Genomic DNA, 27,351 nt, shown 5'->3' with positions numbered 1-27,351 from the left:
GACTTGAATTCAGTTATTATAGTTATCATAGAGATAGATTTAAGTTGATGTTAAGAAAGTGAAAGTAAGAGCACACACCAAATTTTACGATTTTTATTTATTTTTATCATGGGTATCCCCTCCTTTCAAGAGAGACTAATCCCATTGTCACACATGTACACTACCCCCTTGGAAAGTCCTACATGCAATTGGTCAAGTTGAGGGTCAACCGGATGTGTATGTAAACACCTTTGTGAAGCTTATTTAGTAATTTGATCAAATACCTATTTGGTTCTTAACTAAATACCTTATATATTATACTTTTCAAGACCTTATTTGATAATAGTAATAAATGACAAATCCATCTAATAATAGTAAATGTAAAGAAGATAAACAATCACAAAAAAAAGAAAAAAAAAAGAATAAGAACACAATACCCACAATACTAGATTTTACATGGTTCACCCAAAGATTACGTCCATAGAAATATGAGTGTTGGAGCTCAATTTCACTATGAAGAAAATGTGACAAATCGATACACGAAATCACCTCTATCACTTAGCTTCACTTTCATCTAGATCTCAATCTTCCCAAACCTCTCAACCTCTACTCTCTTTGATTTTTTCTCTTTCTCTACTCACTTCGCTAGAAAATATATAAACTTGAAATTAGACTTCTTACCAAAAAAAAAAAAAAAAATCTTATTTGGAAGTACCACATAAGTAAACCACTTACATAACTTACAAGTTCAATTCAAATTACCTTGGACCGAGCTTAATTGATTTTGAGCATACTTAAACAAACTGAACCCTAGAGGGTGACTCTAAAGAATTTATTATTTCGTGGGATTTTGAACACTTAACCCACCCTTCCTGAGAAGCTTATTAAGGCTCGACTTGCCACTAGGCCAATCCTTGGGGTTAAACACCAAATTTTACATAAAAAATCTCAAGTGGAGGAAATATTTTCATTAGTGAGAGAAAATAAATATTATAAGATATTGGTGATGATTATAGCAACTAATGATAATATAAACTCTTTTTAGGATGTGATGAGAAGGCTTTTATTATAGTGATGGTGTTGACCAACGCCACCAATCACTCAGAATCATTTGCCCTCCAACCATAGCAGGTGATTATAGTGTTCTGTTATAGTAGTGACTGAAGCAACTTTACATGCATCATCTGTCTTCGTCACCTCTCTTTGCCATCTGCCTTGAAATTTTGTAAGAAGGAATGAGAAGTCAAAAAGAGAAGAAAACGAGATGAAGTGTGCAAAGTGGGTCCGGCACTACGAGCACTCCACCATACTTATCCATGTGGCTACTGTCACAATTATATACAATAATAAATGCAAGTCACAATGCGTTGGAAATGCCAAGAACAACAATCAGCCTCAAGATTGATTAGAATGATGCAACATAATTTGAAAATAGGCAAAAAGTAGCAAATAAAGGGAAATAGATAAACAAAGTCATAGAGCCCATTGGATGTTTCATGCTAATAAGGTGAAGTGGGCCATGGTTTATATGGGAAAATTTTAGTGCAATTTAAAGCAAGACAGATATGGTAAATTAATTCCAAAACATTTTGGAAAGTTTTCACAACTGTCATTTTTTTTTTTTTTGGTATTAATAATCCATTTTGCCTGCATGTCCATTGAATCAATTTGAAGGCAAATACAGTACACTAATTACAAAATGATTTTTGAAACATTTTACAACTTATCAAATGTGTCTCTTAACAATAATCCTTTATTTTATATATATAGGGTCTTGTTGAGGTATGTCCTTTCACACGTTAAAGTGCAATAAACAGACTTTGAAAATAAATATTAAAGAAATTTCTTACTTTATTTCTCCCCTTATAAATGGTGTTAGGGTTATGGTTGTCAATGGATATTAATTGGATCGATTGTAAGAATATATACCTGAATTTGAATCCATTTTATTTTTCTGATATCCTAATTTGCATCTGAAATCTATTCAAATTTGATTATCTTTTCGAATATTCTCATAAAAAAAATCAGAACATTTTGAAAATTTTGACCCATACATTGAAAAATGTTTAGCACAATGGTGAGGAGGTTATCATCTCCCCAAAAATCAGTCAATTCCAAAACCTCTAACTTCATACATTGAAAAAATGTTTGACTTTCTTTAGGGTCTTTGAACGCCCATATATAGGGTGGTGTTCGGAAATTTTAAAGATAACCAAATATTTTTTTCAATGTATGGGTTAGAAGTTTCGAAATGGGCTAATTTTTTGTGAGGGTGATCTCTAATGAGGGGATCGTTATAGAAATCAACGGTCCACAATTTCTAAACTATTTTTTATGGGGTTACAAGTTTTAGATTGAACTGATTTTTTATGAGAATGATCATCTCACCATAGAGAACATCTTTACAAAAAATCAGTCAAATTCGAAACTTTTAAGTCACATAGGACAAACGTGTTAGCTCCCTAACGTTGGCGGCCGAACCTAATATAGATATATATATATCCGTTGACTTCTATGAATGACTCATGGAAAAAACACATGATCCCAACCCTTTATGCAAAATCCAATGGTTGAGATTTATTCTTTGGGATAAGTATCTCTACGATTTGTGTTATCTAGATAATCATAAATCTCAACCATTATATTTTGTTTAAAGGGTTGGGGTCATGTGTTTTTTTCATGAGTCATTCCTAAGAGTCAACAAATCTCGAACCTATAATATATTATATAATATTATATTCATACTATTTTTAATCAAATTCGAATTAAATATTATCATATGAATAATAATGAATGCACGTGATCTTGGTACACGGTTGGGTACACAGCTGGTGTGGCAAGGACACAAAACAACACATATTTTTTTGTGCATCCCGATAAAAATGATCTATTGTTCTATGTCCTTGACATGTCATGCACGTATCCAATCGAGTGCATCCATCCCAGCTCTTATCATAATGATAAGTTTGATATCCAAATCCATATCTAATCAAAATTTGAATATTAAATTTTATCCAACTTTCGAATAACATTGGATTATTTGAATACGGATTTGAACAATAGTTATTTTTTTAATTATTTAAATGTAAGAGAAATGCCACACATAGGACGAGGCCTTTTTTTTTCTATGCGTCCTGCAGCACAAATATATTGTATATTCACATGCAACGTGATATATTAGACACGGGAAATGTTCAGCACCCTAAGTTTTACCACACACTTTAACAAACGTTTTTTGTCCTACATGGGTTAGAAGTATTGAAATGAGCTGATTTTTGGTGAGGATGATCTCTATGATTAGAAGATCATCCTCCCCAAAAATCAGCCCATTCCGAAATGTTTAGCCCCATGTTTACACGTTGAAAAATTGTGGACCGTCCATTTTTGGTAAATCAATTTTGATGGGGTTAGAAGTTTTGGAATGAGCTGATTTTTGGTGAGGATGATCTCCTCACCATAGAGATCATCCTCACCAAAAATCAGCTCATTCCGAAACTTCTAACCCATGTAAGACAAAACGCATTTGTTAAAGTGTGTGGTAAAACTAAGGGTGGCGAACGGGACCCATTAGACACTAGTAAGGATCCTTGACTCATTTTAAAAACACATGACATCAACCATTTAAACAAAAATTTCAGTGGTCGAGATTTATTCTCGAGATACATATCTTTGAGAAGTGTTATTAAGATACACATAAATCTCAACAATTAGATATTGTTTTCAAATTATGGGGATCATGTGTTTTCTAAAGTCAATAGATCCCAACTCATTTTACATTAAGGATCATTTAACTATATGGATTGCATGTTCATGGAACAGTCAAAAACACGATTGGGTGCCACAAATTTATAGGGCATAAAATGCTTTAAAAAAATTACAAAAAAAGAAGAAGAATTGATTTAATTGTTGGAATTCAATTTTAAATTGAGGAGATCAATACGGTCGATTTTAAAAACCTTAGATTTGAGTTAAAAGTTGACGGTTTTTTTGGGAAAATTACTTAATGGACCTTGCTAGAGGGATTTATTTCTAAATAGTCCCTCAATTCTACATGATAGCTTTATATGACATTTAGTAAAAAAAATTATTTTTTAATGGTCTCTCATTGTTGGCGAACTCACTGTTTATTTATTTATTGTCGAATCCACCAATTTTTATTTATCGTTGAACTTGACGCTTTTTTATTTAGTGTCAAGTTAACAATTTTTACTGTCGAACTCACCACCATTTTCTACGAAGTTCACCACTTTTAATTTATTGTCGAACTCCACGCTTTTTATTTGTTGTCGAGTTCACCACATTTTAAATGAATTTGACACGAGTAAAACCTACCCATTTTCAAGGTTTTTCGACTAAAATACATGGAAAAATCAACTAAAAACTTGAGATAACGATTTCTTTAGATGATTTCAACCCAAATCATTTTTGATCGATTTTCATCCAATAACTTAGAAAAAATGAAAAAAATCTAGATATTTACATACATCTTCAAAATGTTTGAAAAACTACTGAAAATGAATTCTTTTTTCCTTCTTAAATCCTTTTTGACATAGTGAAGTCTCCGAAACTCAATTGAAATGCCAAAAATCCATTATTTTGGATGAAAACGATGAATTTGAATGGTTAGGACATTTAATCTGAAGAAATGTGGGAGATGAGGTCCAAGGACTATTAAAAAAAGAAAAGTTTACTAGACTATTAAGAGCCCGTCCAAAACTTAGGGACTATTTAGAAAAAAAGTCCCCCCACCAGGCTGACAAACATTAAAGACTAAGGTCATGATCATCATCCTTTTTAATTGAAGAGTTAGAAAAAATCACATGGTACACCCTATAGAACAGGAAAATGGGGAAATATCATTTTTTTTAAATATCGAGTTTCTGCTGTTCGATTTTTGATTTCAGTCCCATTTATGGTTTGGTTCAAGTTTGGTCCGATTCTTGAGGGTAGAACCTGAACTCGAACTAGAAAAAAGTCAATTCAAAAACATGATCTGATCCCACAAGATGTTAGAGGACAAAATTCTATGAAATTTGAAAAAAAATTATCTTTCACCGTTGAATTTTTATTTTAAATTTGGGAGTATCATAGAAGTTCAATAGCCATCCATTTTCATTACCTTGGATCAAACCCACTTTTTTTTTATCTGAACTTTTCCATGGAATCTAGAGAATTGTGGTGTTAAAGTGGTAATTTGGACTGGCAATAGATTAGTTCGATATCAAATTAGTACCACTCTTATATTGATCCAAATTTTTTTTAAATATGCATGGTCATGATCCGATCGGATAAATGAATGTGTGAACCAAATCCAATTTGTTTCATTTCATCCTTAATCTAAAATTGATATGAACACATGCCTTATTTTCAAATTATCAATGTTAAAAAAAACAAAAAATAATAATTAAATATAAAATCATAAAATTTAAAAAAATCTATTTTTCAACTACAAATAAATATAGGGGAAAGCCAAAAGGACTAAAACATTTTATCTATATTTATTTATGCGAAATTAAGAATAAAAAAATATTAAAATATATTCAGATTGGAATTCTTTTGAGAATAGACTGGGGTACATCTGAATCCAATATGATTTCAATCCAAACATCTGATCTTTCATGTTTTTCCGGATCGGGTCGATTTGAACATCACGTATATTTAAACTCATTGCCAGCCCTAATGGTAATCCATTTGAGCAAAACGATACTTAGTAAGACTTAAAATCTTACTAAGTTTGTAAGGAAAATATTTCTCTAAAATTAAATCAATTTGCTTGCGCTGCGTGTAGAGTAATGCGAATTTGCTGTTGCAGCACAGTTTTGTTATGTGCGCTCACTAATGCTACGGTGGATCTTCATATAGAAAATCAACTTGATCTATAATGATTATTAGACGACACGTGTTGATATTTTTTTACAAAGTTGGAAAGTCAAAATAAGAGACCCATTGATTCGGGGGAAATTGTTAGGAGTTTGTCGGTAGATTTTTCTAGAAATCATATTTTTCTTTCGTTTTTTTTTGTTCCACCCTTACGAGTAATTGTTATATTCCAAATCTCAAACGTGAATAAGAATAACAGATATTTCGCAATCAACTCCTTTGGCTTAAATCTTGGAAAATGACGAGTTATACTTTATAAATTTTAGTTGTTTATAAGATTCTAAATTTGAGTATTTGTGGGTAACATTCCATGTGCAATGTTTTCCTTTACACTACATTGCCCCGTCTCAAACCCGATTAGGGTTGTCAATGGATTGGATCAAATCTGAAATCTGATCCATTTCAATCTGATAATTTTGGGTCTAGATTGATGATTTTGATTCTGATAAGAATCTGATCTAGTAAGGTTCTAATCTAATATCTTATTGGATCTGATGTGGGTTGATCAGGTTCTGCTCTGATAAAATGTTATAAATTGTATCATATATTTGCTCAAATATATGAAATTTAGGAAGATTTTGTAAATCAAATCAGGTTTGGGTTGATTCAGACCCGATCCTTAACAAATTGGTACCAAATCGACCCTTATCCGATCCAAACTTGATCCATTGACAGCCTTAACCAGAATCGTTTTTTTTTTTTTTTTTGAGGGGTAAGTTAAGAGTGTTAATGGGTTGGTTCCGATTTTGTTTCTAAGGTTTTTGAACCGATTCCAATTCTTGTCTGTTCTGATTTCAATTCTAAAATTAGTGAAACCAGAACCACCAAAATCATGGGTACCCATCGATTTCAATTCCTAATAAATAGATAAAAAAAATTGAGTCATGATGGTATTTCATTTTTTTTTTCACTATATGCAAGTTTTTTTTATCATAAAATACTTTTAAAAAAAATTGGGATAACCTTATGAGAAAGATGATCATTTTAAATTAGAATACATGACTTATATGAAAACATAAAACAATTTTTATGTAATTTGTATTAGCTTTAAAAGGTAAGAAACCCTTTAATCATTTAAAATATGAAATAATGGTAAAGTAAATCAATATCGGGTACCCAACGAGTAGAACCTATCGGTTCCAATTCCCATTGGGTTTGGTTCCTTAAGACCGTATTCTAATCTGATATTGAAAATAAGATTTTCGGTTTGGTTCAATAGGTACCCATTAACACCCCAAGGTAAGTTTGTTTTAAGAGTCATGATTTTCTGACGCCTCCTCTGACACACACCCCTTGTCGTGGCATGGGTTAGAACCATAATTTTTTCCCCCTCGACATTGATCTATCTATTGATGTAAATTAAACAAGATTTTATTTTTTAAATTGGATTTACTCTTTCTTGGTTGTTTTCTTGTTTTTATTTAATTGAAATCTATTTATCTTGTTTGGATTTCTTTGTAATTATTATTAACTAGTTTTTTGTTCTTTTACAATGGCCCAAAATCCATGTTAAATCTAATTCCATGTTTTGATTTCTTTGTAATTATTATTAACTTTTTTTTTTTATATCTTAATCTATATGGAGTATTATAATACTTTTTTTTTTTCTTTCCGTTCTTTTACAATGAATCCATGCTAAATCTAATTCCAAAAACCTTTGGTGAAATCTAGCAATTCTAATTCCAACCTTTGGTGAAATCAATATAAGAGATCGCATGCTTAGGACCCATCTGGTATTTTAAGTTTTAACATCAATTTATATGTATTTTTTATTTTTATTTTATAATCGGTGACATGTATATATATAATTGGAGAGACTTTGCCCAATTCATAGACCATGGTCTTGTCCAAGGACTGAGTCATATGATATTTTAAGTTTTAACATCAATTTATATGTATTTTTTATAACCAGGTATCCTATAGATAGGGGACCGACCAGGGCATGTTGTTGCGCCCTTGTGGGTGGCCCCAAAGGAATAAATGCTCGTACTTATCAGTGGTTTGAGTCAACATTGATTGAAGTCATCTTATTTCGACAAGGACAAAGGGTTAATGTAATATGAGAGCAGATCGGCATTTTTTTTCTTCCCAAAATTAATCCACTAGTAGGTAACAGGGCGGAGATATCCATTATGGTGGGATGGATCGTTCTCGAATTTCGGTCTGCATTATTGTCAATCTGTGGAACAATAACTTCTTATCGAACTCCTATGGGCATTAAACCGTTTATCGGTCCAAAATTGCCATTGAGCCAACCCCTTGGAGTTTATATGTATTTTATAATGAAAAAACCTTTTCCTTACAAGAAAATTTTAAAGCAAAAACATGCTCAGATGTGAACTGCAAAAGGACAGATATTTTAAAGAGATATTTTTTACCATTGAATTTGAACAAAAAAAAAAAAAAAAAACTAGACTAGTAATAGTATTCTAAGAAGTAGTTGAACTTGAAACCTCCTCAGCAGGTGGAGGAACTGACATGAAGCGCAGGAAAAGTTGTTGGTGTCCATGATCCAATCCCTCTTCTTTTTCTGTACCTATTAATGGAACCGGAACAACCGGTAAAAGAGGACAAGCTTTGATATGATGTTGTCGTTGAAGAGCAGTGCTGTTGTCGCCACTATGAAGTAGTACCTCTCGTGTCTTCTCTTGGACTACTTTGATGTTTCCTAGTAATTTTTGGGGCTTGGAAAGTGTGGTATCATCTGTAGTACTGACTTGGAGTTGAAATAATTCATTGGGGAAGAAGTAGTAAAGATGGCCGGCCATTGTGATTTGTGATTTGTGATTTGTGTGGGATTTCATATTTATATAACTATGACCACAAAGAGGGAATAATTAGATTGTTTCCCAAGTTAAGAGTTAAAAAAGGACTAGTCGTCTTCCTTTGTTTCCCGAGTTAGAGAAGGATTAGTCTTCTATTTTAGAAGTTTCCGTCTAGATTACAACTTCCACATTTTACAAGTTTCCGTCTCTAAATATGTTTGGTTAATTAAATTAACAATTTTTTTATAAAAAAAATTTAGTTATGAGTAAGTCTTGTGTTACTAATTTAGTAAGATATCAAATCTTACTAACGTTGGTTGAGCTTACCTTGTGGCATAAAAAACATGATCTGATGCAACAGGAATATAGAGGACAAAGTTCTATGGATTTTGAAAAAAGAATTATTTTTCAACATTGAAATTTAATTTTATCTTTGGGAGTTTAGTAATCGACCATTTTCAAAACCTTGGATCAAGCCCAATGAAGAAAAAGAAAAAAGTTGAATTTTTTTAATCTTAATTTTTCCATAAAATCTAGAAGGCTATGGTGTAGGATTGCCAATTTGATAATCCATTTGAGCTCAATGACCCTTGGTAAGATTTTGAATTTTACTAAGTTAGTAAGGAAAGCATTTCTCTTTACATATCCACCCTGGTTTTGGTAAATATTTGGAAAATGCTTTATTTTTTAAATAAATGAAATACCCTAATCGTTCTGTTTTGAATTAAGGGTCTCAAAGATTTAATAAATGCTTAGGGATCGTCAAGGGGAGAATCTCTTTCAATCAACCCAATAATGAACCAATTTTATGAACTTTTTCTTTGTCATGGTAGTCCTTTAATTTATTAGTTTGAACATTACTTCTTATTTAGTAGAAATTTTTTGTGAATTTCATTACTTTGTGTTTGGATTAAGAGAATTGGAGGGAAGAGAAACTCATTAAGAGAAGAGAAGAGAAACTCAATTTCTCTCTAGAGAACTTGGGACAGTTTTGAAAGTTTAAAATATCTTAAAAGAGATTTAAGAGCAGAGTTGAAATTATAAAATATTTTAAAAGGGTTTCTCCCAATTTCTCTCCTCTCTCCACTTTTGGAAAGACAGAAAACTCACATTTTTTTTTTTCTCTCCAATTCTTTTTTTTTTTCTCTCCACACTGAACAATCCAATCAGGATAAATGGAGAGTATCTATTGTTAAACATTTTGTCATTTAAAATTTGAATGATTTTGCTAAAGCAATTGGATCATGTTCTTCTGTAATTATAACTACACAAATGTGTTACTAGTGTTTATTATATGAATAATGAAAAAAAAAATCAATTAAAAAAATATTTGATTCGTTGAATCAAATTGATGGGTACGCCAAACCCGACCAAAATCCGGTGGGTTCGTGGTTCGTTTAATTATACAAATTTAGTACGAACCATTCCGCAAACTTGTTCGCTTCATTCCGATTCGTGATTCGGACCAGTAGAAACGAATTGGGTAACATAGGTATGATATTTCAAATAAGAAAACAAATAAAACAAATAACACTAGACTTTGGTCCAAATCTGGTTCCCCTTTGTACATTTTTAGTCAAATCCAGTCCCAAAATTAGACTTCTCATTTGTTACATTTATATTTAAAAAAAAAAAAATTTAGAAAAAAGAATAAATCTTGATACAGGTTTACCTCACGTAAACTCATTTACAATTAGAATCTATAACTTAACCAAAACATATTACACATTTACAAATTATATGGTTGATGGCCGCAATAGTGTCGCGGTTAGTAGATTGTCCTTCCGTTAATAGTATCGAAGATATACAATCGCTCAAGAACTACGAGTGAAAGACTTCAGTCCACTCTGATGCACGAGAAAATGATGCCCACTAAAAGAAATAAGTTCGTTTTAATATAAAACCTGCAAAAAATTGACCTGTGTCACACCCCATCAATGGCAAAGCGAGGCACCAAGTTCTATCCAATTCAGAAGCAACGGTGGAAACGGATTTCAACTGAACCTTCATGTGTCTTCAGCGAAAATTTTATATACGAAATCACGAAAGCGTTTTGAATATTGTTTCGGGTCGACAGCTGATATAGAGGTCGGATCATATTGCATAGACTTGTACGCGTGCTCGAGCTTCTTGCTGATGTCATAGTCTTGGAGTATGTCTATAATACCAAAGAACAGAACCACATCGTAAAACTCCCCTGTGGGTTCTCCGATCAACTGAAATTCACAATCACTTCTTCTCTCTGTTTGTTCGACTCGTGCAGGCATGTTCACACCCAATTTGATAGTTGCCCACCTACATAACTCGATCATAAGAATGATCATGTTCGGAAAAGAAACCAACATGCACAGCGAATATCCATAGAGAGCTTATATTGCCACACCAACTAATTGGTGTGGCAATATAGGTTTGCTATCAATATCAAACATTGGGACTGAATAATTCTTTAACAATATAAATAAATTGTACCGGTCAGGATCTAAAAGAAGCTGATCCATGTCTACTCTAGAAAGACGAGGAGCTGCTGCTTCACTCTCGGGATCATCGTTACCTGCAATTAAAGGCAACACATTGGTCTGAATGTTCATCAAAAGATCGAGCTAACATTATAAATCATCGTCATCACCATCAAAGTCTTATCCAAAAAAAAAATTGTGGAAAAGAGTAATCTTGGAAGGGATATAGAAATAACCATTCGGAGTTCGAACTCCAGAAGTCTGGCCCTCAGACATGACAGAATCTTTAGCCCATGGTATCTCCCTGAAGTGAAGACCAACCAATAGACTGTAATCCATGATTCTTTCCTGTTCAAGCAAGTCACAGTCCCTATCGACTTGCCTGTAAGAAGAAATGTTTTATTAGAAGAAACAGGAAAAAGAAAATAATACGAATATATGCATACATACATATCCTATACATATATATATTGGGTCAGGTTCCGAGGACTCCTAAAGAATGACTCATGAGAAAGACATATGATCCCGAAATCTCACAATCGATATTTATTCTCAGGATAAGTATCCCCAAGATGAGTGCTATCAGATACGTATAAAGCATGACAGTTGGGTTTTGTGTTTACACGATCGGGGTCATGTGTTTCTCATGAGTCGATGGTACTCGACCTATATGTATGTATATAATTTTTATAAGAATGATACATCTAAGGGTCTGCATGATTTCGCGGGGAAATCTGCAGTCCCAGGAAAATGAGATTTTCAGGTGTATGATTGTGCATTTTGAAAGAAAACATTTTTTTCCTTGAAAACGATTTTTTCCATCTTGATGGAAAAATATTTGCCGACCCAAACCCCCGGGAAAATGATTTTCTTGTCAGGATTATGATGTCCTTTTGATATTTTTCAAGGTGTAATCAACACCAACATACATGACCAAGAAAACATTTTGTCTGAAATCATATAATTAAGCTATATGAAACAGAATTTACCTCTGAAATTCTTGGAACCATGCTTTTTGCAAACGAAATATAAAATTAAGATCAAGATCTTTAAGGGTAGTGTATCCATCAATCTCTGCTTCAAGCTTATCTGTTGTACGCCCATGAGAAGACCCTTTCAAATCAAATCGTCTATGAATGGTGTACTCAGAACAGAACAGATTCCCCATTATAACAAAGCGTACCTGTTTCATGAATCAGACATAACTATGAAGCTCTGGATTAATAAAAACTTGGATTCTAAATCAGGTTGCAAGTCCACATTGGTCTCACCTTTCTCTGGGTAGCCCCAGTTAATTTTACACAATGAAGACCAAAAAATTTGGTCACTAAAGTATTTTCAAAGGCTCGGACATGATTATAATAGGCAGGAAGCATTCTTAGAAGCACCTATACCATGAAACCGAAAGAATTGAAGCATTAATCTGTGAAAACCAGTCTCGTTTTAATTTAGAACACCAGTTAAAAAACAGTAACTTACTTTTACTTCCGACTTCTTCATTGTCTTTATCATGTAACGATCATCATTGGTCAAGTAAAAAAAGCTACCACTTTTCCCGGGAGACGAAAGCTCCCGAAGTGCATCGTTCCCACATATGGATATCATGTAATCCGCCGCATCCACCTTGAACAACTTCCGCAGAGTCCTAAATGCATATTATATATTATAAAAAATACTATCTTGAAAAGAAAATATTTTAAAAACTTTTGTATGCTGAAATGGTTATGGTACATGTAAAACAGAATTAATCGGTTTTAACAAGAAATGTATCTGAAGGACTGACCTGAAAACCAATGGGCAGTAATCTTTCCATCTGAAATCACACGACTGGTGTGGTGGAGTATGTTTGGATCCTTCAGGAGGGAATCTTGTCCATACTTTCTCCTTGGGGTCAAACGCTGAAGACTTTAGGTCAAGGGATGAGGCTGGAGCAGGTCTTGCTACAGAATGCCTGTGCAGTTGCAGCAAATGTTGATAAGATCATTACATAACTGAACACGAGGAACCTTGAGATGGGAAATGGGAGGAAAAACAGATGGGAAATGTTTGAGCTAAGCCTCGAAATGTGATATGGATTTTGTTATTTTGGTGGGCAGGTTAATTTTTATCTTGGAAATCTTTTATGTGTCCAACGAATGATAGGAATTAGCGTCCTCCTAGACATCGTCTTGTAAGCCATCAAGAAATATATGTTCTGACAAGGCCATTTGAATTTTCATTTAAGTTGAATCAATCTAAAATCAGTCAAAATGTTTCCTGGATTTAGGGAAATTGGATCACATTTGTTTCCTAGGAAAGCCAATATTTGTGAGAAACACATTTCTAGTAGACCAAATCTTCCCTTGTATTCTCGGTATCTTAGATGGAAAGTCTGAGAAACATAAACTCAAATCCTATTGGATGAGCTGATGTTTAAGCCCTTAGAGAAACCCATAAATTTAAACATATAAAAATAAAAAAAGATGACACGAAAAGAATTCCTTAAATAATAAAAGGATGAGGCCAGCTTGTAAATCTGTTTTTGATCGGGCCAGCTTTATTATTCTGCTTCAAACCAAACCTACGTAAATAAGGTAGGATGGTAAATTTTAACCGGAAAAAAAAAAGTCCATATTTCAGGGCTAAATACAGAACCATCTGAAGCTTTAAGAACCTATACTTCAACCATGTGTTATCATGCTTCACTCAGCCATAAAACAAATAAATATCCAAATTATTTGGTTCAGTTTCCTCAAATTGACGAGGAGCAATATGAAGAAAGTAAACAGAAAATATCCCGATAAACAATAATTATATTCTAAGCATCTTTACAAATTCCCCCTCTCCTCCATTGACCATTGCATGAACTACAGTTTCAATATGGAAATCTCTGTACAGATAACCAGAAGGATGGAGAAAATTTTCGGTTTGATAGCAGAAAATTAGTTTAAGATAGGAACTCTGGAAGAGACAGATAAAAAACTTGGAGAATTTTACTTGATTCTGAGTTATCGATCAATCAGACAATGCAGAGAGAGAGAGAGTCCTTTCCTTGTTGTTTGTGGTGGGATGAATAATCATCCATTCATGCAGGGGGCGTGGCTAGTGTGAGGGCCAATGGAGATGGGATCGACATTGAGTCTATGCCTGTTTGCTCTACTTTTAGATGAAGTAATAATCATATTCAAGAGAAAATACTTTAGTGTGTGTTAATTGCAGACACTGCAGTACCAGTTGATGCGACTAGAGAGGAAATCAAAACAAACTATAACCATGGATAGAGATGTTGTAGTCCCAGGGTTTTAGAATAAGTATAACCAAGACCGAATAAGTGAAGTATAAATTTAGTACCAACTTCCTAGAAGAGGAATGTCCAGTAAAAATTGATGGTAAGAAATTCCCCGAAGCGACCACTTTCATTATCTCAAGTCTATTATACATAGAGATTGGAAAATTGATGGATATTGCTAATAAAATCAAAGTTTGACAGTTAAAGTTGAGATGCACTTCTAGAGTATTATGTGATAGATACATACCAATCAAATTAAAGGAAAATTTTATAAGATGGTAGAAATATCAGCTATGCTTTATGGAGCTGAATGTTGGGAGGTCAAAAAGCATCATATTAATAATTAAGAATAGTAGAGATGAGGATGTTTAGATGAATGAGTGGAAAAAGTAGGAAAGATAAAATTCGAACCAAACCCATACGGTAAAATGTAGTAGTAGCTCTTATAAGCAATAAACTAGGATAAAGTCGACTAAGATGGTTTAGGCATGGCCAATGAAGGTCAAAAGAATTGCTTTTGCCCTTGGGGTTGGATCATAATCTTATCAGGAGGGCCTTCCTTGGTTGTATTTCTTTTTCCTTTTTTCTTGGGTGTCTCTTTCGGTAGGTCTCCCCCACCTCCACTTGAGATCCCCGTTATTCTTGTTCTCTATTATCTTTTTCTTTAATGATTTGGTTTTATATATAAAAAAGTACTCTAATCACTTCAAATAAATCCAAAGCTGCTCAAAAATCGTTGTTGTCTTGTTAAAAATATTGTGGTTGGCAACATGAATCTGTCCAATGCAGTTCCAAACAAGCTTGGAGAATGAGTAAAACATCATTTATGAGAAACCAAATGAATCAAGAATTTCATCAACCACAAAAAAATATTGATTTAATAAATGTTAGCATATCAACAATACCTGATACCGAGCTGCAGATTGAGCATGAGCTCATAGTTTCTATGCCCTTTTGAGATAGTTATTCCTTGCCTCTTCAACTCCCTCTCCGGTGTTCCCCTCAAATCCGCATCTTCAAGCTTGAAACTCCCCAAACTATCACCCCCATTCGTCCCAAACATCAAATTCCCATCAACAACATCACACTTAAAGTCTCCATCAGACTCCCATTTACAAATACTATCAAATCCCTCCCCTGGGCCACTACTTCCCCTCCCATCAACCGACCTTCTCCAAGGCCAACCACTCGAATTCGAAACCTTGAACATCTTCCTCAACCCATGCTTCTGTGAAAAACCCGCTTCGATTCCTGCCCAATAAAGCATCTTTTGTGATGGCAATATCGAAACCTTCTCATCAGGAAAAATCTTACAATCACTCAAATCGACCAAGAAAATCTCTTGAGGATCCCAATCGAGATTACTCCCCAAAGAAGCGCTCGCTGAGTAATAAGTCCCACTCATCTCTTTAGGGTCCTTACTCCATAAACCAACATAAACACTCCCATCAACCCATCGAAAATTCCCTTTCCCCTTCGGCAACCCATCTTCCCAAAGTCCATCGTATCGATTCCCATTAGCCCAAATTAAAGTCCCATTGCCACTAATCATACCACTCTTCCATTGCCCAACATAATTGTTCCCATTCTTCCATTGGTATCGACCGTACCCATCTTGCGCCCCACAACACCATTCGCCTTCATAAGAATCCCCATTGGCATAATTCTTAACACCTTGACCGTGTTTAAGATTCATGAGCCATAACCCACGATAGGTGTCGCCATTGGACCCAGTGTACGTACCCTTTCCGTCCATATAACCACTCTTGAATTCACCCTCATAGGTAGCACCAGAGGGCCAAGAGAACTTTCCTTTGCCCATTGTTTTTCCTTGGAACCAATCACCGACGTACATGCACCCATCGGTCCATAGGTACTTTCCGGTCCCATGAGGAAGGTTTTCGGACCATTGGCCCGTGTAGAAGTCTCCATTAGAGAATACCCTTTCGGCGTGGTAAATATCTGAGGTGGTTGGGGTGGTGGTGCCACTGTGTCCAACGACATTGGTGTCATCTTCATTGTTGTTGTCGTCTTCGACATTGGCTACTGAGATTGATGTGAAGAAGCTGTTTACGCGCTTCTTTGCGGCCGCTTGTGATTTACGGACAGTTTCTTCCCAGGCTTTTACACAAAGTTGTTCTCTTCTCATTCTCACCTTCAAGACTCTCTATCTCTACCTCTATCTTTCTCCCTTATTAAATTCCCATTTTCACCAAACTCCAACTCATTTAATTCGATTACTCTGTATGAACATGATCAAAATCAAAATAGAACAAAACCCAATCTACAGAACTTTTTAAACAATTAAACCAAATAATTATAAAAATGGTAGAATAACAAAAAGAGGCCTCTTTTTCTCTCTTCTTCTCCCTCTCCCTTTCTCTGCGTTTGATTTGTTTAAGAAAAAAAAACAATAAAATAACTAAAAGAAAAAAGGAAAAACCCAATCTACAGAACCTTCTAAACAACCATGAAAGAATGGGAGAAGAAGAAAATATGCATTTTTTTCCTCTCTCTCTTTTCTCTGCGTGTGAATTTGTTTGAGAAACACCGACTGTTGTTTGATTAGATAAATTGAGAAGCCAAAAAACAGAAAAAGTGAGATGGAACCAAGGGCTGGCGCTTTATTTTGATACAAAAGACGTTAAAACGTCTCTATCTCTCTCTCTCTCTTCTGCATGTGTGTTTGAGAGTTTGACACTGTTGTTGCTCCGATTCCATCTCCTACATCTACTAAGGATCCTAACATTTGGAGGGACGCGCGTTACAGTTGTAATGTTGCCACTTTAGGGAAATGTTATATACCCCCACCAATTTTTAATTACCCACACTCTATTTTAATGCATATGGATATAAAATTATAAATGCCCCTTGCATCAAATCTTAGAAGTGGCATTTGTAACAAATATTTGTCTACTCATTAAGAGTGATTTTTCATTTGTTTTAATGTACTAATACTTTAGAACTTTATGTCTTCTAGACTTTTAGGTCATCCATTTCAAAATATTGTGGTTGGTTTCATAGACATGTTTCTTAAGTATTTAAAAGTTAATTCTACAATGATTGGTTGGTTTTACTGTTTTCTCTTTCTTTTTTTGCATTAATTTAGTTGGTACAATCCAATCAAATATTACTCTAAAGTATACATTTTAACCACTTACATAACTTTTATGAGACAATTTCTCATGATTTGCTTTATCCTTGAGGATATCTATAGTACAGGGTATGCTAGCCAAAACTTTGTCTTATATGATTAATTTTTTTTAAATGGACTGATTTTTTGTGAGGATGATATCTATGGTGAGAAGATCATTCTTACAAAAAATTAGTCTATTTCAAAACTTCTAATCCCATCAAAAATAGTTTACAAATTATTGGTAAAAAGTCAACGATCTAAGATTCTTCAACTTATAAATTGGAGCGAGAAATTTTAGAATAAACTGATTTTTTATAAGGATGATTTTCTCATCATAGACACCATTCTCATAAAAATCAGCCCATTTCGAAACTTCTAACCTCATCAAAAGTGATTTACAAATTAATGGTAAAAATTAACAATCTTCCATTCTTCAACATGTAAATTGGGGTTATAAATTTAAGAATGGGGTGATTTTTTATGAGGATGATCTCTTCACTATAGACATCATTCTCACAAAAATCAACTCATTCAAAACTTTTAACCCATATAGGACAAAAGACTTTGGCTACACTATTAGTTGTTGAATTTAACCCCTTTGTATTTATATTTATTTATGTTGAGTTATGTCTTCTATTCTTGATGTTGGAAAATTGTTATGACTTCAATCCGGATTCTTGATGATATGTAAATATCTCGTACGACCCGATTAATGGGCAACCTGGACTTGATATGTGTTTGCAGTTTTTAAGCCCCTTTTGGGACTTGACGGAAACGATTTGGGAATTGAAGCCAAAGTAGAGATTTGTTGAGTTATGTCTTTTATTCCTGATGTTGGAAAGTTGTCATGAATTCAACTTGGACTCTTTATAATCCATTAACGACCCATATGACTCGAAATTTTGGACCCATTTGGTTTGGGTTTTGATCCGACCTGTTTTATCCTCTATGTAACTCTAAGTATATAAAAGGTATTTTTAGGATTCTTTCTTAGAGTGTAAGAAAGAGAAGAAACCCTAGCCGCATTGTTAAAGAGATACGGGAAGTAAAGGAAGGTTGTAACATGATTTTTCGATTGGTTAATATAGTGAAATTATCGTTTTGCCCATGGATGTAGGTCAATTCTGACCGAATCACGTATATTTTGTGTCTTGTGTGATTGTTTATATGTTCTTGTTCAATTTATACTTCAGAATTGTGGGTTTGTTTTAACAAACTGGTATCAAAACTATGGTTATGAAGTATGATGTCGAGAAATTCAATGGGATGAACGATTTTAATTTATGATGAATTTGGATGAAAGCTTTGATTGTTCAGCAAGGGTTATTGAAGGTGTTGTTGGGAATCGATAAATTGCTTGAATCATTAAAAACATAATAGAAAGAGGAAATCATGAAAAATGCACACAGTGTGATTCTATTGTCATTGGACAATGAGGTCATGCGAGAGGTCGGTGATTCAAACATAACAGATCTACTATGGACAAACCTGAAAATTTGGTATATAAAAAAATCTCACAAATCTATGATATCTAAAAAAACGGTTTTACACTCTGTAAATGCGTGAATGTACTTATATTCTTGATCATTTTGCTGGATATAATAGTATTCTTTTAGATTTAAAGAATGTTATACTTAAAATTGATGAAGAAAATCATGTCATATTTTTGGTTTGTTTTTTACTACCCTCGTATGAGAATTTTGTTGATACCCTAATGTATGGTAATACTACTATTTCGATTGAGGAGATTAAATCTACTTTAAATTTTAAGGAATTGAAGAACAAGGTGGATGGAATTACAAAAAGCTCAGGTCAGAGTTTGTTTGTTAAGTGTATATCAAATCATAAGAGGAACCATAATAGAAAATGATGATTTAGATCAAAATCAAAGGCTAGAAAGTTAAAGTATTTCAATTGTCATCAAGAAGAGTATTTTAAAAGGAACTATCCGGAGCGTAAATGAAAGGGAAATCAAAATCGTAATGACCATGATGTTGGTGATGCAGCTATGGCAAATGGAGACAGTGATAACGGTGATGTATTCTCAGTTTTTACTAATTTTTCCGGTGGGGAGTAGATTCTTAATTCAACGTGCACCTATCATATATATCCCAATAAGGACTTGTTTACAACTTATCGACCCATTGGTGGGGGTGAAGTCCTTATGAGAAACAATATTGCCTATAAGGTAATTGTAATAGGCATAGTTCGAATGAAGATGTTTGATAGTATTGTGAAAACATTGTCAGATGTTAGGCATGTTCTAGAATTGAAAAATATATATAATTAACTTAGATATGCTAGATTTTAATAGTTGTTGTAGACACGTGATTTCGTCATTACGACGACCACATCTATTAAAGTTAGGAGTCGCCACCATTCATTTTTGTAAGTGGGTGTGAATGGTCACCCGATGTGCATTTTTTAGAAAATGTGACATTTTTGGCGTTTTAGTGACTCTCGACGGATAGGAACTAATCTAACCTTGAGATTCGAGGTAAGCGATTCGGTTGGAGAAAAGGGAAGGTGTTAGGCACCCTTTTCTCCCCACTAAATAGTGGTAACCTCAACTCAACTCGGTCATTTTTATCGAAAATATAAGAATAAAAAAAATGAAAGTGTCACGTGTTGATAATGTGTACCCTAAGTAGGGATTTATTTTTGGCTTGATTATAGGATCATCCCATTGAAGGGGATGATCCTTATAAACCTTTGCCTTGAGAAGAGATGAGGGGATAATAGAAGAGGGAGGAGGAGAGGGTAGAGAGAGAGGGGGGGATTGCCTTGAACCCACCTTGTATCTTCTTTCTTCTTTTCTTCTTCTTCTTTGAGTCTTCTTGAGTCCTTAGTATTTTAAGAAAATACAACTCTTTTTTGGTTGAATGAGTAGAGAAAAGATGATGAGAGAGATGAGTGTAGTATGTGATTTTTTTTTGTGAGACTTGGGGAGGATTAGTGTGAGGGAATTGATAAGATTTTTCTTAGTGAGAAGGGTGATAGTTGTTAGTAGAGAGAGAGTTGGGGAGAAATTTTGTAATAAAAGTTGGAGGGCCATTTTTGAGAAGAGGAGGAGGGTATTTATAGATGTTGAGGAGTTATTTTAGGGATATAATGGGGTGAAGTGAAGAAAAATGATAGAATGGTTATGAGAGAGAAGTGGGTGTAATTTAGAGAAGATTGGAGGGTATTTAGGGAAGGGGGGTTAAATGGGTGAGTTTTGACCCAAATGGTTTGGATCCTACCCAACCCATTTGGGTGGAGTGTTTCGTGAGGTGAGTTTAAGATGGTGGTTGTGATTAAATGGTATTTGATTTAAGAGAATGGAGGATTTAAAGAGGTGGTTGATGATATTTTGGGAGGATGAGTGGTGGACGTGAAGATGCGGTGTATGGTATGTGAAGGGGTGGTCGAGTCATATATTGAGAACCTTGCAATGCATATGGTATAATGAGAGGCGGTCGAGTAACAGTATTGGGAGTTTGATGAGTGGGATGGATGGTGAGGTCAGACAATCTGAGAGGTGGTAGTGAATTTTGGGATGAGTTTGTCGTGTGGTGGTTGACTGTGTTAACCGCCGGTGTTTTTGATTCCTTTGTTAAGTGGACCCTGATTTTTGCTCCGATAGGCGCTCTTAAATCTGAGGGATTGAAGTTGAGTTCTCCACAGACAACATTTACCCTATGCCTACTCCCCTCTCCATTGTGAGTAGGTATGGGGTTTTGGTTGATGTTCTGTTGTTGGGGTGGGTTGGCAGGCCCATCTAGGATGAGAGCCTTTTTATCGATCAGGTTCTGTACTTGATGCTTGAGCTGCCAGCATTGATCTGTGGAGTGCCCTGGTGCACCCATTTGGAATTCACAGAACAAGTTAGGGTTGTACCCTGGCCCTTTTGCAGCTTTAGGATTTGGTGGACATTTTACCAGATATTCGCCTCTGAGTAAGAGTGGCAGTAATTCTGATAGTGTCATGGGCAATCTGGTAAATACTTTGTTTACCCTGTTAGGTCGTGCCTGCTGGTTTTGCCCATACTGTGGTGCTGGTTGTGCTTGCAGAGGAACTGTCTGAAAGGGATTCTGCGGTGCTGGAACCCAAGCAGCTTGAGGTACTGGCGCCCAAGGGGCTTGTGGTGCCTGCGGCCTCTGAACTGGTGCCTGAATGAAAAGAGGTTGGCTGGGTTGTACATTGTTGACTTGAGTTTCCTCTTTCTTTTTGACAAAAGGCACGAACTTTTTCTGTGTCGATGTCCCTGCCGCTGCACTTAGGACTGTGAAGTCAAATATTAAACCAGTCCGGATCCCGTCCTCGACCCGGTCTGCCACTTGAACTAAATTTGAGAAGGTGTTTGTGGTGTGTCCAACCAGATGAGTATAAAAGGCATGCCCTAGTGTTGAGATGAACGTGGTGTTCATCTCTTGTTCAGTCATTGCAGGCCTTACTTGTGAAGCAGATTCCCGTCATCTCTGGGCGTACTCTTTTACTGTTTCCCTTTGCTTTCTAGTCATCTTGGCCATATCATTTCGATCCAGACCTACATCTGTGTTGAATCGATAATTATGCCAGAACATTTCAGCCAAGTCTTGCCAACTTTTGATAAGCGTATCGTCCAATCCGGAAAACCATTTGAGTGCTGGCCCTGTCAAGCTTCTTTGAAACAACTGCACCAGTAGCCTGTCATCTTCGCCGTATTGGCACATGGATCCGCAGTATAGTTTTAAATGTGACAGAGGACACCCCACCCCACTGTACTTCTCAAACTCCGGTCATTTGAACTTGGCCGGCAACTGTGCATTAGGATAAAAGTAAAGGTCCCTGAATCTTGTCCCTCCTAAAGTATTTGTACCCTTCATCCGTCTCATTTCTTCTTGGAGAGACTCTATCTGCTGGGTCATTTTGTTATCAGTGGCATTTTTGGCCTCAGGCACCCTGAAGTCACACTCATCATCTGGGATTACCACCGGAGGTGGTTGATTCTGTGGGATGTAAAGTGGAGGGCCCTGATACATTGGCACCGTAAGGGGTGGGGTGGTCTGTTGATCTGGTCGTGTCTGTTCAAGGGGTTCCGGATTTGATCCAGATGCTTGGTGCTGAGCGGCTTGCGCTTGTAGGAAGTTAGTATTACTAAAAACAGCCATCAACATTTGTTCTTGTCTTTTTGTTGTTTCTACTAGCTTCGCTATCATTGCATTAGTTTCGGCAAGTTCACTTGTCGCAGGTTGTGGGTCCTCTGAGTTGCTCATAGTTTATGTAGATCGAAGGAAATACGGAGGCTTCTCAGGGTGTTTGTACTTCTTTCGTTTGGCCACCTTTGGGTACAGAAGACCAAGCATTACTATCTTGTTTACAAAGAAAAATGCCTGACATTTTATTAGGTCGAATTTTAAAGAAAAGAATTCTTCGGCTCGGAGCCGATATTAATGTAAAGTTGGCATCAACACGGGACTGGCAAAACATTTTGAAAAAAAAGAATTACATCAGCCAGAGCTGGCATCGACACGGAGTCGATAAAATTTAAAAACGATTTCATCAGCACAGAGCTGGCATCGACACGGAGTCGATAAAATTAAAAATGATTACATCAGCACGGAGCTGGCATCGAAACGGAGTCGGTAAACTTAAAAATGATTACATCAGCACGGAGCTGGCATCGACACGGAGTCGGTAAAATTAAAAAGATTTCATCAGCACGGAGCTAGCATCGACACGGAGTCGGTAAAATTTAAAAACGATTTCATCAGCACGGAGCTGGCATCGACAAGGAGTCGGTAAAATTAAAAATGATTTCATCAGCACGGAGCTGGCATCGACACGGAGTCGGTAAAATTTAAAAACGATTTCATCAGCACGGAGCTGGCATCGACACGGAGTGGGTAAAATTTTAAAAATGATTTCATCAGCACGGAACTGGCATCGACACGGAGTCGGTAAAATTTAAAAATGATTTCAATAGCACGGAGCTGGCATCGACACGGAGTCGGTAAACTTAAAAATAATTGCATCAGCACGGAGCTGACATCGACACGGAGTCGGTAAAATTAAAAAGATTTCATCAACACGGAGCTGGCATCGACACGGAGTCCGTAAATTTTTTTTAAAAAAATGATTACATCAGCACGGAGCTGGCGTCGACACGGAGTCGGTAAAATATTTTGAAAAAGAAGTTTCATTAGCACGGGATTGGCATTGACACGGAGTCGGTAAGACATTTTGAAAAAGAAGATTACATTTTGAATTTTGTACACCAACCCATTAAACAATTCATTTATGCAAATCCATAAAGAAACTAAAAGAAATTTTATTGAACTATTGAAAATTATTTGACAAATAGGATTTTCATTGAATAACAGCTTTCAATAACTTTGACTTAAACTTTTTTACATGGACGCTTAGATTTGTTTTGATCGTCATCAGGATTGCTAGGACAATTAGGCTTGTTTCTCTTGGTTCTAACAACTAGCTCCTTGAACTCTGCCGGTCCATCTGGATACCCTAAGGTGCGCTTGTTCCAAGCCTTCTCAATGAGATGCACTAACTTTTCAGTCAATGGTTCGGGAGAAAAGAATTGTTTGTGTTGAGGTAGCGAAAACTCTATAGGTACTCCGTACTGTTCTTGGATCAAGGCAGGTTGGTAAAAAGATGTCTCCTCCAGTCCAATCAAACGGACGTAATAGGATCCTTTAATACCTAAAATAGGGTAGTCCGTTATCCACCAAGGGCATCTCAAACCAATATGACGGGCAAGGCGAGAATCCAACCATTTGCTCCAAGCCTTAATGGAGTTGTGACACACTAACATGTTTCTCTTAGAAAAGTGCTCTGGCCTATACTCGAGGGTTGAAGGAATGTCCACAATTTTAAGACGATCGCAAAGTCACATATAAAGTAGGTGAGGGCTTCCTTTGAAATCCCTTCCCTCACTATTTTTTATGGCATCCAAACCTGAGAAGGTTTCAGCTTGAATGAGAGGTACAGGGTTGGCTTTTCTAGAGAGCTGGGAAGCTATGTCTATGAAAGACTTATGAACAGTTTGACCCTCACTTTTGAAGGTCAGTATGTATTGGGCTAAGATTCCTAAACACAATCGATAGTCTCTAGTGGCTCTCCAAGCTTCTGATTTTACATTGATGGAATGACTACGAGAGTGGTATGGACTCAATAAGGGTACTAAATCCAATCTCCCATTACGGACTAAGGCTTTGGCTTCTTCCTTTGAAATGTTTAGGCCTGTGGCGAGGTCACCAGAATATCCTGTCTTCAATGAAGACGTGACTAGAGGACCTGAAGTAGATATCCCCATGATGCCACAATAGTCTTCATGAGTAGGACACAAGTGCATATGTCCAATGTGGAAGATGTGAAGATAAGGGTTCCAACGCTTAGCCATAACGCACAAAAGGTTCCAATCTATCTCGAACTCGTGGAAGTACAGAGCGCATCTCAACATGAATTTTTCAAAGTTGAATTTCTCTACGGTGTGCATCCCCGTGATGGTTGTTTTGACCAATTGGTCGATTGAGTTATTGCCTGCAGCCAGCATCCTGAGTTGACACAAAGGAATAGTTCAGTACATTTCCAAGGTCCATGTAAAATTACTTTTCTTTTGAAATTTTTTGTTCTTATGGAAAACACTTTCTTGAAAACACATTTTTTTTTCCTAGAGAACACTCCTTTTGGAAAATCTAATTTCTGAATAATATTTTTCTTTTGTAAATCACTTTTTTTTTTTTTTTGAAATTTTGATTTCCATTTTGATTTAAATGGCCCGGCCTATCATGATTATTGGATCGAGATGGACTGGGTCATTATTGAATTTTTGTAAGAAATGGATTCTTTATTGGGTCGGTGCACCCATTTCAATTTCTGAAAACAAAATTTTTGATCCTTGAGGACAATCATAAACTCTGATCTCATCATTCACATCATTCACATACATCAATCATCAGGTTCCATTCAACAACTCGGGAACACCCGTGATAAGTTCGAGTCGTGACTTACAGGGAAGATTTCTAGACTCTAAGCTTACTACGTGCAATGCGTTTTTATCTGACCACCCTTGCCCAAGCACACCTATATACCTCTCAAGCGTACTCAATCAGACGGTACGTGGTGACTTGGTTTGATATACCGTATAGGAGATAATCTAAAACTTCAATTCACTTCTTTGAAGCAAAAAATAGCCAGTTTGATCCCCAGTTGAGAGGTGGCGCACGATGCTTAGCAAGGGCCCACTTAAGTACCTCTCGTCTAGAATAGACGTACTCTATCCCCCTCGTACAGTAAGGTACAGCGGGACAGGATCTTGCTTAGGCACTGGTTTTGACCAAGAATGCAATTGATGTACTTGGATTATCTTTTATATACCTACAGGTACGAGTCAAGAGTTGTAGCTTTCATAAATGGTTTTCGCATCCTGCGAGAGGACCGACCACGTACTAGTACTACGTTGGCAATCGGGACATGTGACCGTGCGACTTACAATAGGACAAAGGCTCAGGTCGCTCTAACATGGGTGTATCAATATACTTTTTAGAATCACCTGATCAAACGGTATTGATGCCCCAGTTTTATATACCTTACGGTACGTGATTGGAGTTGTGGTTTTCATGAATGACATCGTATCTCCGAGGAGACCGGGCCACGCACTAGTGCCACGTTGGCTATTAGGGACGTGCAAACGTGCAATACAGTAAAGTAAACGTGCTAGTCGTGTGTGCAAATAGGATAGGGTGTGCCCGGGGCATTTTCCAGATAAGTAGGCCAGATCACAGAGACCATGGCTTTTTAGATAATTAGTCCATAAGGGTTGCACATTCATAGTTAAGCATCAACCAATCGATTTTTTTTTAATCATTTTTTTTCAATTTTATGAATAATCTAATCATAAAAGGACTTCTCTTTTTATTTTTATCTTTTTATATTCCAACCGATTATCGCTTTGAATTTTCATTTTGATCAATCAAAAAGTGACAAGCGGTACGCCCTGAGTTTAAAAAAGATGATCTGTTTGATCTTTTGAAGCTTTAAAACTTAAAATAAAAATAAATTCCAAGAGGAAAGTTTCCAAGACTGATGTAAGGAACAAGTTGAACAAAAAAAAAATTTAATTAAATTTTTTTTGTGTGCTCATTTTGAGGCACATTGCCTCTGGCTTTTGGCTTGGGCCAAATTTTTTTTCCTTTTTTTATGCTTTTTTTTCCTACTCATTTTGTATCGCGACGAGACGTCAAACAGAAATGATAGCGTAAACGATAGTAAACGAACTCAAAAATCGATTTTGACTTGTCAAAATATTGCTAACTTTGTCACATTTGGTAGAAAATTTTGTTCTACCCCAAATCGATATGCACTAATAGCTAATCGTAGATCGGACGAGAAAGTTATGATCAGTTTAAGTTCGACTGTCCATTCGACCAAAAAAGAAGAAAAACGACTTTTTTTTATTTATTTTTTATTTTTTTATTTTTTATACTCATTTTGAGGCACATTGCCTCTGGTTTTTATCTTGGACCAAAAAAAAAAAAAAAAATTTTCATTTTTTTTATGATATACGTGCTTAAAAGACATAATCGGATAAATAAAGTAAAAATCAATTTTGTTTTTCTTTCTTTTTTGTTTTTTTTTTTCACTCAAGGGAGTAAGTAAATAAAGGAAACCTACCTAAAAAATAAATACAACAAATAATGTTAGCTTGCAAATAAGAAACTTTTCCTTTCAAAATAACCGAGTTGACACGAGGATAGAGCCTTTACTCCCCAGTGGAGTCGCCAAGCTGTAGACACGTGATTTCGTCATTATGACGACCACATCTATTAAAGTTAGGAGGCGCCATCATTCATTTTTGTAAGTGGGTGTAAAAATGGTCACCCGATG

General features: G+C 35.7%; 1 protein-coding gene across 1 annotated transcript; it reads right to left on the bottom strand.

The window, feature by feature from the left end:
- Positions 1 to 10,166: 10,166 nt before the first annotated feature.
- LOC147396988 (phosphatidylinositol 4-phosphate 5-kinase 6-like) lies at positions 10,167 to 16,983 on the bottom strand. The gene is made up of 8 exons (XM_086452349.1): positions 15,254 to 16,983; positions 12,864 to 13,031; positions 12,560 to 12,725; positions 12,352 to 12,468; positions 12,070 to 12,263; positions 11,317 to 11,462; positions 11,094 to 11,175; positions 10,167 to 10,919 (listed from the first exon to the last, which is right to left on the bottom strand). Exons 1-8 carry the CDS (start codon positions 16,495 to 16,497, stop codon positions 10,631 to 10,633), a joined length of 2,406 nt encoding a protein of 801 aa, XP_086308475.1. The 5' UTR covers positions 16,498 to 16,983; the 3' UTR covers positions 10,167 to 10,630.
- Between the last annotated feature and the right edge of the window lie 10,368 nt (positions 16,984 to 27,351).

The sequence above is a fragment of the Akebia trifoliata genome, chromosome 8 (genome assembly GCF_017979445.1).
Source record: "Akebia trifoliata isolate Shusen 1 chromosome 8, ASM1797944v1, whole genome shotgun sequence".
In the NCBI taxonomy this organism is placed as follows: domain Eukaryota; kingdom Viridiplantae; phylum Streptophyta; class Magnoliopsida; order Ranunculales; family Lardizabalaceae; genus Akebia; species Akebia trifoliata.
Note: the sequence above shows the minus strand (reverse complement) of the source record. Positions and strands in the feature narration are given on the sequence as shown.

Excerpts from the sequence above, each read along its gene's own strand:
- LOC147396988 (XM_086452349.1), bottom strand. The coding sequence starts at position 16,497 with ATGAGAAGAGAACAACTTTGTGTAAAAGCCTGGGAAGAAACTGTCCGT. Across the intron at positions 12,726-12,863 it reads TACTGCCCATTGGTTTTCAG|GACTCTGCGGAAGTTGTTCA; the intron begins GTCAGTCCTTCA and ends ATATGCATTTAG. Across the intron at positions 10,920-11,093 it reads CTTCTTTTAGATCCTGACCG|GTGGGCAACTATCAAATTGG; the intron begins GTACAATTTATT and ends CGAGTTATGTAG.